Below are 12,841 nucleotides of genomic sequence, written 5' to 3'. Positions count from 1 at the left end.
GGCCCATATGCATATTTAGGCGGTATAATAGGGCTGTCAAATTGGGACAACAAAGCATACTTTATGTAATAGCGCGAAAACGAGAAGAGATAGCCAACTGTTGTAAACGAGCAAGTTGTCATGACACGATAAGCATTTCAATAACACATAGCGCTTCCACGGGGATAACCCACAACATCCGCAAATGGACCAATCAGGGATGAAAAACAGTCACAGAGCTTTATCTATTACGCGGAATCCAAATAACGTAGGTAAGAATAAAGAATGATAAAAAAATAAGTGATACGTGTTTTTTCGTTTTTGCAAGATGAGACAAAAAAAGTAAATAGATGCATCGTTATCTCAATGTCGAAAGATTGGAGAACTGGGAATATGAAGATGTGAACGCCTGTATGAGAAGCAACCCGTCAATCAGTGTTGTAGAACTGGTTGCAGACACGCCAGAAGAGAGACATTGGCTCAAGGACATTGTAGTGTAAAGAAGCAGAACCAGAAATGCGGCGAAAACTGGGTATTACCTGTGAGTGTATGTCTACGTCAAACACGGAAGCCCTACAGTGTGGAAGTGGGGGCACAGTTGTGTTTTGAAACTAATAGACGACCGGTTGATGGCGAACGTTTGTGCATCCTATACGTGGATAAACGTGTGTTTGTGTGTATATGCCATGTAAAGATACCGGTAGAAGTCCTGAACATATGAACCCGTGTGTTGTGAAGTAGTCAGCATGAGGTGTGTGTAAATGGTATGCTATTGTTTGCAGTTTTGTGAAAATGATGTATGTAAATCCACACAATGTGCTGGATATGTTCATGGACACACACAAAGAAACAAAACGTGTTAACACTGTAAAAACAAAATATGAAATGGAAATAAAGGATATACTTGTTGATGTCCTGGAAAGTTTCTGGAAAGGTTGTAATACCGAAGTGGACGTTAAAGATGATCTGGTATTTATTGATAATGATGTACCTGACGTCGCTTCTTCACTCGCGAGTGAAGATCACAGAAAGCAACGAAGACGAAGGATTATCACAATGCAATGTCGGTATTGCGGAGAAAGGGAGCACCAGCGAAGTGTAGACACAGAATATAAAGTGAAGGCAGTTCAGTTTTGGAAAAGTGGAAAGAAGAGGCGACTGTCGTTTGAAACTGTGAAACATAGGTTCAAGTTTGTCAAAAGTAGGAAAGATCTCTATAAATGGGAAAGACAGTTGCATGACGATGGAACAAATTATGAGAAAGGGACGCATATTGATGGAATCGTATATGAGAAATTTCATACTGCTAAATGCAAAAATCTTATAATTCATGACACAGACTTACGACGTTGGTCAAACTGTGGGATTCGACGGGCTTAAAGCGTCAAAGAAATGACTATGACAGTTTAAAAGGCTCATCACATCATATCACGGAAAATTACAAAATATGTCACATACAATAGTGCAGAACAATCCAAAGATATACATGATAATGCTAATAGGTTCGTGCAAAGTGTTCGCTCATGTATAAATTCTCATGGCGCGGAGAATGTGTATAATACAGATCAGAGTGGATTCAATTTGGAATTTCATTCGGATAGATGTCTGGCAATGCGTGGAGAGAAACAGGTCTACGCAAATGTGCAGTCTCTGTCTGCGACGACACACAGTTACACGATACAGCCAATCGTATCTGCCAATGGAAAGCTACTGTCGCCTATGCTCATCGTCTAGAAAGAACCTCAGAGAAAGTTCGGGCCACGGGTACAACAGACAATGCTTCGACCAGAAATCTTGCTGATTTGTGCATCGACATCCGGCAAAGTAACCAAAGAAATAATCAAATTATGGTTTCAGCCTGCGTACCTTCCACAAGTTGGTGACCGGAAGTTCTATTAGGCTCATGTCCGATTTCAATAAGAATCATTTGTATGACGATTTACTACAATTGCTTATATTCGTTCCATACAATATTCGACATTACGCTACATTCTGTTAAATAGCAGCCGGCTATGGTTCAACATACAGCATGTTACCGAAAATAGTGCTTGTGTAACATATTCATGTGTTTTGGTTTAAATGCATGCTCATATGCATGTGACAATGAATTGTCTATTTTTGTCAACCTGTTCAATTGTGTTCAACATGTTGTTTAGTATCCCGCAAAGGGCGTATTTATCCCTACAACGGGCTTGTTGCAAAACAATATCAATGTTTGTATTACTACCTTATACGGCCGATTCTTACAGGAAAGGCTTGATTTCGTTTACTGCTGGGCGGCGTTTGAATTACTGATTATGAGCATTGAACTGTTCGCAATCACTAACTACTAATAGATATAACATATAAACCATTGAACAACAAGACCAGGTTTGGTATTTCTCTCTCGAGCAGGATTCTACCTGTCACCTGCAACCAGTTCTACAACACTGATTGACAGGTTGCCTCTCATACAGGCGTTCACATCTTCATATTCCCAGTTCTCCAATCTTTCGACATTGAGATAACGATGCATCTATTTACGTTTTTTGTCTCATCTTGCAAAAACGAAAAAAACACGTATCACTTATTTTTTATCATTCTTTATTCTTACCTACGTTATTTAGATTCCGCGTAATAGATAAAGCTCTGTGACTGTTTTTCATCCCTGATTGGTCCATTTGCGGATGTTGTGGGTTATCCCCGTGGAAGCGCTATGTGTTATTGAAATGCTTATCGTGTCATGACAACTTGCTCGTTTACAACAGTTGGCTATCTCTTCTCGTTTTCGCGCTATTTACTAAAGCAATAACTCCTCCAAGTTTATTAGGAATAGAACGAAGAATAGCGTAAGCAAATAAGAAGTACCATTCTGGTTGAATATGTACTATAAAGTATGCTTTGTTGTCCCAATTTGACAGCCCTATTATACCGCCTAAATATGCATATGGGCCGCTATAAAAAAAAATACGTGTCGCTTATTTTTTGCTGTTCTACAAACCTGTGAAGTTTGATTAAAATCGGCGTGTATCACCTGGGAAACCTTACTTGTAAGTATTAGGCAAAATCCCAGGTACAAAACAATCTGTGCCATTGCAAATGTACTTAATGGTGAAAACATAGAATTGGAAGACAACATAACACAAGAAGACATTTGGTGTTTTCACTTGCACCAGTGACTTCTGCTGATGTAGAAAGTAACTTTTCGACCTGCAAAACGTTTCTTACTGAGATTAACACAAAGGGTTAACAGAAAAAACCTAAAGAAGATGTTAATAGTTCATTGCAACAGAAATCATAAGATATTTTTCTAAGCAATTGACATTTTTTAAGTGTATATTTCAGTGTATATGTTAAATTTTTACATGCATATTTTAGTGCATAATAGTATTTTCGTGCATATTTGCATGCATATTTTGGGGTTTGTTTGTGCATGGAAATCCTGGCTGTACTAGTAACCCTACTGTATACTGTTGACTTGCTAGTCCCATAATGAAGAGCTTTATTAGTATATTAGTAATATCTTCCGTATCAGGTTCATCTTAATAGATTTCGTAATTAAGAGGAAACATCAATTTTTAGGTTTACAAAACAATTGTTTTTTCTTCTCATGATAACGTAATCTCGCATAAAATTTTATTTACCTTAATGAGACGTATCGATTGGTGTATGTCCCATCTTTAGATAACTTCTTTCTATTAAACGCTATTAATATTATAGAACTATGCTTTTTTTGTAGCATTTGCCATATGTTCACCAAATAAATAAATAAATAAACTGAAATGAATCTGATTTAAACTACTCGCTGAGCAAAACAATACCTTTATTGTAAAAAATATTAACGTGTAGTAATTTCGCCAACTATCCACTTTGAATTCATTAAACACTGTCAAAATACAGGTAGTGACAGATTATATCTATATCTATCTATATCTATCTATCTATCTATCTATCTATATATATATATATATATATATATATATATATATATATATATATATATATATATATATATACAGTGGCGTATTTAGGAAGAGGGCTATCGGGCTCAAGCCCCCTGAAACAAATTTGTTATATGCACTACTTAATTAAAATTTTTCTGCACCAAAAAGGAAAAATATAAGTGCTTATTCATGTGTTTAGCATAGCCATTCCCGAAACAAAATCATAAATACGCCACTGTATATATATATAAGCTAAAAAATTCCTGAATTCCTCAAAATCAACTCAATTAATGAATGCTGATTAGCTACCATAGGCTACTACAGCCAATCAACTGTTCACTGTCTTATATTTGGTCTAGGAATTAATTCGTGCGGTTTTACAAAAGATGGCGTAACTAGCTTATTGTCCCATAGTTTCGTTGATCCAAACATGCGTTGAAAACTACTGTCATTGAGCATCTTGTTTAGTATATGTCAGTTGCTTGAAGCGGAAACAACAACATTTTTTCTTCAACTGAAAATGGCGCATTTTGTGCCTGATAAAGTGTTTTTGCGGGGAGTTATTCTTCATTGCTTTAACATGAAGAAAAGTGCTACCGCAAGTCATCATATTTTAGTGGAAGTGTTTGGTGACCATGCTCTAGCTGAGCGAACGTGTCAGAAGTGGTTTGCACGGTTTAAAGGTGGTGATTTCAGCTTGGAAGACCAAAAGCAATTTGGACAGCCAAAAGAATTTGAAGATGAAGAATTGAGAGCATTGCTTGATCAGGATTCGTGTCAAACGCAGGACGAACTTGCAGAAGCATTTGGAGTTGAGCAAACAACAGTTTCCAAACGTCTCAAAGCCATAGGAATGATTCAAAAGATGTCTTATTGGGTTTCACATGAATTGAAAAGAAAGACGTTGAAAGAAGAAAAACCGTTTGCGAATTGCTGCTTCAAAGACAGAAAAGGAAGGGATTTTTGCATCAAATTGTAACTGGTGATGAGAAGTGGATTCATTACGAGAATCCTAAACGAAAAAAGGCCTGGGTGAAGCAAGGTGAACCAGGTCCTTCACAACCGAAACGAGATATTCATTGTGCAAAGGTTATGCTGTATATATGGTGGGATTTCAAACGTGTGGTGTACTATGAACTTCTGAAACTTGGTGAAACTATTAATGGACACCGCTATCGACAACAATTAATGCGTTTGAAGCAAGCTCTGGCCTGAAAACGACCAGAATGGAATAACAGGCATAATAAACGTATTTATCAAGATGATAACGCTCGACCACATGTCGCAAAACCGGTCAAAACCTATTTGGAAAATGTCGGATGGAAAGTGTTACTCCACCCGCGATATTCACCAGACACTGCTCCGTCTGACTACTACTTGATCGATTGCATGAATAACGATTTGATTGGACAGCGGTTCACTTCTTCAGAAAATATCGAAAAATGGATCTCTGATTAGATTGCGTCAAAAGATGAGGAATTCTTTCGACACGGAATCCGTAAATTGCCTGAAAGATGGGAGAAAGTAGTGGCTAGCGATGGACAATAGTTTTGTTAACGTATTCATTTACTTTGTTTTTGAAATAAAGCTTCAATTTTTATTAAAAACCGCACGAATTAATTCCTAGACCAAATATATATAACCTATCATTACCTGTGTATTGATAGTGTCTGATGAAACTAAAGGGTATAGTTGGTGAAATTGCTACACGTTAATAATTTTTACATTAAACACATTGTTTTCCTCAGCGAGTAGTTTAAATCAGATTTAAGTTTGTTAAAAGCAAACCTTTTACAACGGAAACTAAAATAATACATATGAGTTGTGAACATAATCATTTTAAATTCTCATTGAGTACATAATAGAAGTTATTTGTAACTTGCAGCCATATTTTAAACCTATTCCTATTTATTTTTTTTAATTCTTTGTTTGGAATAATGTGTTTAAATTTCCCTGAACAGTTAGAGTACATACTTACCCTTATTTTATAGTCAACAACAAAAGAAAATACCGTATATGCCGGTAATTCGAGTTCGATGCGGGCCGAAGTTAATTCATGTGGTTCGGGTTCCAAATTAAAATGTAGGTCTACGTCTTATGTACCCCTGCTGCTCAAAAGAACGCTAAACTCAAATTGAACCAACCGCGTGCGTGGGTTTTCCCGGGGTTCTCCCGTTTCCTCCCACTTTCTTCATTCCACCATTTCATTCATTACTCATCATCACCGTCTCCTTTAGCCTAACCGGCATAACCGTGGGACGTAAAACTCAAAGATTTCATTTTTCATTTTTTCAAATTGAACCAAAACAATTTAAAATAAACTATATATATTTTTTTAAAAAAAATAACAAACAAATAAATCAAATGATAATAAAAGAAATGGTCGTGTCTTCGAGAAAATTACTTTCAGAAAAACTATTTATGCGTGATTAAAAACAAGAGCATGGGAAACCAGACAAACACTTGATTTACATGAGAATTGAAGATTTTGTGAATTGACTGGACATGTGAGCGTTTCCCATACTTTTCTTTTTAGTCATAGATAAATAGATTTTTAAATTTTTAACAACGTATTTCTTTTTTACTTTTTAGTACAATTAACTTTATTTTGTTTAATTATTTAAAGAAAGCATGCTTTTATTAAAAATGTTTTATTTTCCACTTTGTAATACGATTTGAAAATGAAATGAAATCTTTGAGTTTTACGTCCCGCGGTTATGTCGGTTAGGCTAAAGGAGACGGTGATGATGAGTAATGAATGAAATGGTGGAATGAAGAAAGTAGGAGGAAACTGGAGAATCATGAGAAAACCCACGCACACAGTATTTGTCCACAAAGTGTGGCGGGAACTGGGAATTGACTTTTGTTATTTTTTAAAGAAGGCATACTTTTTTAAAAAAAAATGTAAATCTGTATACTGAATCTTCCGGAAATTCTTTAGATCTGAACTGTGGTATTTTGTTTTAATTTTCATACCTTGACACAAATCTGGTACTGTTACTCAATTCAGAAAATATTCCTCAGAAATATTTTATATACACTTTGCCTTAATCTAATCTCTGAAGTGTCTCTAACATTGTGGAAGAACGACTTTTAGCACTTACACTGTCAATCAATCATTCAGACTAAAACTTACTTTGATAGTAAACAATAAAGGGAGTGAATGCCTTAGAAACGATCATAATTCAACTATTCAACTACAACAGTCAAAAAGAACAAAGTATGTTCATACTAATGTACTCTCTTCATGAATACCATTGTTACTGGCATTACAAAATATAGCAATGTAACTGACTTGATATGCGCACCGGGAACGGATTGCATAACATACTAAATATTTTTTTTATGTACAAATTAGTTGTGAAGTATGCTATGTTTCTTCTGTCGCTGCCCTTTACAAATAGTTTAGTTCCGTTCAACTACGTTTGATTCTCTTTACCTTTACCTTGATCTAACTCATTGTCTTTAATACAATTTCGTCCATTACTAGAACATTTCAGTTCTACAAATTCCGAATTTATTTCGTTTTTAATCATATTTTCTATTGGCAGTGCACTTTCACCAAACTTTACATCATCCACTGAAATTGTTCTGTCGTCGGGAGTTTCTTCATCTGTTTCGTAAGTATTTTCCTTTGGCGATTCTCTTACGTCGTTTGAAATTATTTCATCATGGTTTGCAACTGCTACTAAAATTTCATTCTTTATAATAGGTAAAGTTTTATCTGTTGAGTTCACGAGCGCGTTCACTGTATGAGTACTACCGAGTCTTTTAGCTATCATCTCATCTGTAGATAGAGTTTTATCTAAGTTCTCTGCTCCTGGAATGTGTATCTGCCCGTTTTCCTTCTGAGGAGATGGAGAATTCCAAGGCTGAAGATCGGATGTGCCATACAATATGTAGAGAAATCCAGTTACAAACAACATTATTGCAGAAATAATGTAAACTATATTCCATTGACTTACAGTTTGCTGAAATTAAAATAAATAGAAAATGTTATTTAAGACAATAAATAATTACCAACAAGATAAATTAGAGAATAAGTGTTGGTATTATCACAAATATGCTGAAAATATTACAATATGAAGATTATATTATAATAAGTATTTGAAAAGAAATAGGACAATATTAGAAAGTTATTCAAACATAATTTACATGTTTAAAAGTACGATTTTCTCAAAATTTTTATATTAAAGAAATTTGTCCCTTAACCTACACCATAAACTAGAGCTTAAAAGTTAAATAACTAACTGAACAGCGTATGGAACCCGGACGTTCAATGCCACATCAGCGAAAGCTCTACACCGACTTCTTTCCTTAGTCAGCTGCATCCAATTACTACTTTGTATTCCTGTTTCTTTGTATTCCTGTAATATTATGGTATCGTCTACGCCTACGTCTTCCTAATGGGCTTTTTCTGATTGGATTCCCAGTTAACTGTTTGAAACCGTACTACTTTCTTCCATAACGGTTACATGATCTGATACCTGAGCCTCATAGATTTCATGTCCCTAACAATGGTAGGTAAACGATATAAACTCTGCACCTCCTCGTTATGAAGTTTCTTCAATTCCCCACTTCCGTTTCTCTTCGCTCCGAATATTCGGCTCAGGATCCTGCTCTCAAATACTTTCAGTCCGCATTCTTCCGTCAGAACAAGCATAATTTTCATTCTATATATTTTAAGCTTCAAATCTTTCTACAGAATTCGCGATGAGAAGAATTTGGGCTGAATAATAACACGAATTCTCTGCTTTCAGTCGACATTTAATTTCTTCGTGGATATAGTTTTGGTTTGTTAATGTTAATCCTAGATTTGAAAGTATCCACTTTGACGAAAGTATTACTTGATATTTTAACGTATCCACCATTTTCAGTATTAAGATCACTGCAAGTTTTCACGTATTTAGATGCTTTTTTCATTTACTTCTAAACTTATGTCTCTTCACGCGTTTAATAAAACCTCTGTATTTCTTTCGATCGCCCTCATATCATCCCCTATCAGATTTATATCATCAGCATGAGCTATAATCTGGTGAGTGACACTAAATTCTAGGTGATGGTTGCTCGTTATCTTTGATTTTTCTTATTACGTATAATGGAACAAAATTAATTAATAATGGCGACAACATATATCCATGTTTCAGGCCATTCTCGATGTGACTGCTAGTGGACAAATATTTTCCTACAGTATTTTACTTTGGGATTCGCGTAAACACATTTTGTGTAGCTAATCTAACTTTTTCTCTGTACCGAATTCGGTAAGAACATTACACAAAGTTTCCCTCTTCCTGAAAGCAATAAATAGTTGATGTACCGGGATATTGTTTTACCATTTGCTTCCGAGTATTTGGCAAATTGTAAATATCTTGTTGGTAGTTGATCCATTTCGCCTTGATTGTCGGTAGCTGATAGATAACGAAACAACGCAGTTGTAATTTTACTGTTGCAATAGTGTTAAATGAAAATGAAATCTTTAAGTTTTACGTCCCACGGTTATGCCGGTTAGGCTAAAGGAGACGGTGATTATGAGAGATGAGTGAAATGGTGGAATGAAGAAAGTGGAAGGAAACGGGATAACCCCGAGAAAACCCACGAGAACGGTGTTTGTCCACCACAAAGTCCACACGGCACGAGCTGGGATCGAACCAGGGGCCCCAAGCACCGGAGATGAAATCTCTACCACTGAGCCACCGCGCACCCCTGCAATAGTGTTAAATATACAAAAAGTCTGTTAGCGAGATATATTAGTGTGACTGTTTAATATTGAGAATTAGCGTCACCCACTGATGTGTTTGTGTTTTACAAATAGGATTAGGCTATTGATTTAGTATTACGTTGTATACATTTGTTACATTGTATTTGACGTATTTATTATATTCTGCACTCTAAACTTCCACTTATATCCCGCTAAAGTTTACACCTATCCCGAATTAGGCGGACATTGCGAATTTCCAGAAAATTTGCAGACCGAATGCCAAATTACACAAAACACTCAGAAGATATGCGACTGACATTTGTAAATTTTGACCCATGATGTGTCAACTATCGAGACATCACTACAATTCAATCCCTAAAAATTTTCGTATTTACAGCAGTGAAATCAACGCGAATGATGTTATTTCTTGTTTGTACCGATTCAATAATTCATAACTTCTGTTAAACTAACCGCCAACAAGTTGACGCTACGAGTCTTCTGTCGTGTGTTTATGATTTAAATTGTCATTGCAATTTTAAATCATTAATATATGTATTTCTTTCTATTATTCTTAATAATTTATTCCGTGTATAAATTTAGGTATGAGCGATCAGTGATGCGCATAAATTTGATAATCGTGTCCCGTAATAGACTTACTAAAAGATGGTAACACTATCTACTACACTCCAAGTTAATACAACAGTAGTTAATTACTTTACAAAACAAATGCATTTAGTTGTCAGAAGTATTGCACTTACGTCTTGAAATGTTAAGTAGCCCACAATTATTGGAGATATAAATCCAGGAATAACAACGATCAGTCCACTGAACCCCATTACTACACCTGTAAGTTAAAATAAAAAGGAAAGGGAAGAAACACAGTTTAATTCTGTAAATTTCTATTGCACTCATTTTCAATCAAATACAGTTTTCTTTAAATTAACTGAAACTCTAAATATAACCTTGTATGGACGTAATTTCCTTAATTAACTTTTCGCAGAGTATTTGTATAAATTTAAAGTTAGGCCCAACAGACAAATACCCTGACTTTGGCTTTTAGTTCAATTGAATTTCAAATCATTCTTCCTTTTCAATACAATGTAACTTATGTGAGTATAAATTCTAAAACAACATGAATTCACTGACATAAAATATCGACTGCTTCTGTTTGACGAGGAAAGTTGTTAATTTACATGATTGTGCCCTTTCGGGACTAACCTCAGGAAAATTGCCAAAAGTGAATATTTTAAAGTTTTATGGGGTCTAAAGGGGGGACGAAGAAATTGTCTATGCTATTTAAACGGGTCTTTATATATATATATATATATATATATATATATATATATATATATATATATATATATATATATATATATACTCATAATCTCATATTTTAGGTAATTGGAATTGGAATAAAAACTTGAAATTCGGTATGCTTGTACGTTTTCGTTAGCGTTATCAAACTAAATCACCAAAAATAAAAATTTCCAACTTTAGAGTGGTTCTATGGGGAACTGAAAAATCTTCCCCATGTTATTTATACCAGTATGAGACATGTTCTACACCCCAAAATTATTGGGCACTTCGTGTAGGGCTACAATAATGAAATTTGGCATGATTATAGCTTTTCGGGACTAACCCACAGGAAAACTGCCAAAAGTGCATATTTTTAAGTTTTAGGAGCCTAAAAGGGGATGAAGAAATTCCCCATGTTTTCTAAATGGACTTTTTCCGTATGATAAGAACTTGAAGTTCCATATGATTGCACGTTTTCGCTAGCGTTACCTAAGTAAATCACCAAAAATAAAAAAATGAAACTTTAAAGTGTTTTACGGGAAACTGAAAAATCTTTCCCACGTTATTTATATGGGACAACGTCTACACCCCAAAATGTTTAGGCAGTTCGTATAGGGCTACAATGAAGAAATTTGACATGATTGTATCTTTCCGGGAGTAACCCACAGGAAAATTGCAAAAACTGAATATTTTTAATTTTTAGAGGGTCTAAAGGGGATGTCAAAAATCTCCATGTTATTTAAATGGGCATTTTCATGGGATACAAAATCTTATATTTTAGGTGGTTTAAATACGTAAAGAAACTTGAAATTCGGTAGAAATGTGGGATTAGGAGGTGCAAAGCATAGGCAGAGCAAACATGGGGATCTAGAGACGGAATCCTCAGCTACCCAAAGGATAGTTGTATTGAGAGGTAGCCTTCTTTCTTAGTTTTCTTGTCATAAGCCTTAGATCCTTTTTACAAAGAAAAGGAAAGAGAGAGAGAATTTTATTAAACAATTTTCTTTCAAAACTTGACGTAAAGAACTCTTCCTTAGACACTAGGTTGCAGGGTAGCTCACGAGAGCTCTTCCAGAAATAGATATACTTTCTGTGACGAGATAGGCTTAATGGACATTTATTTTTATTTTTAAACTGATTTTAATACGCCTGCCCTATAAAAAATTCTTATATTCTATGTTCCGAACCTCATGTCTATTTTACTTTGCTGAGATCGTGCCGAGTTATCAGTCCTGGTACGACGCTTCTTTGAATATTTCTGAACAAGTACCTTTTTTTACAGGATGAAGTTAAACTTGTATAATAAGTTATACAAGAACAACAACAATAATAATAATTAAGGTCTATCATGATAGGGAAGAGATGCGGGATTATTGGAGAACAAAACCATAAAAGCACACACAGCTTTAGAGAGAAACATACCAGACAAATTTAGGATAGAGAGCGTAATGGATCTTGGAAAAGGGAGACTGACCACACATGCATAAATTATAGCTCTTAAAACAATTGCATTTCTCTAAGAACCGATCGTGAAAAAAAAAAATTAGTTCTGGCTGTCCAGAACGCTTGATACGTAGACAAATTCTAACGAAAATGAACCACACAGACCTTATTTTCATACTTACGTTCGATGTAGTCGAATTATCTCATTTGTATTTCAATCAATCGGTTCGAACATGAACTCTACTTGACTTCTTTTGTTTTTACAAGTTATTAAGTTGATTTCAGCTAAGTTTATATATATCAGTTGTTTAAAAAATATGATGTGTCGAATTACTCTTTAAGTAGGTGTACCCTAGTACATATTACAATTAATCTATCCTGTTTTAACGATCTATGACTATTTCAATAAAACAATTTGTGACCGAGCTGCCGTGGTTATTAGAATTTAGTTAGTGAATTTAGATGTCGTTCAGGCAGACGAACTGAATATAAATTGTACTTT

General features: G+C 35.0%; 1 protein-coding gene across 1 annotated transcript in view; it reads right to left on the bottom strand.

The window, feature by feature from the left end:
* Positions 1–7,321: 7,321 nt before the first annotated feature.
* The window catches only part of LOC145661831 (vesicular glutamate transporter 3-like), a 54,886-nt gene continuing 49,366 nt past the window's right edge, over positions 7,322–12,841 (bottom strand). The window contains exons 7-8 of the mRNA XM_081727169.1: positions 10,359–10,444; positions 7,322–7,873 (exon numbers count right to left, since the gene is read on the bottom strand). Of these exons, the coding sequence (XP_081583295.1) occupies positions 7,322–7,873; positions 10,359–10,444 (638 nt within the window). The remainder of the gene's footprint in view (positions 7,874–10,358; positions 10,445–12,841) is intronic.

Source organism: Thermobia domestica, chromosome 10, assembly GCF_964235325.1.
Source record: "Thermobia domestica chromosome 10, izTheDome1.hap1.1, whole genome shotgun sequence".
Lineage (NCBI taxonomy): Eukaryota > Metazoa > Arthropoda > Insecta > Zygentoma > Lepismatidae > Thermobia > Thermobia domestica.
This window is presented reverse-complemented; position numbering and strand designations above follow the sequence as displayed.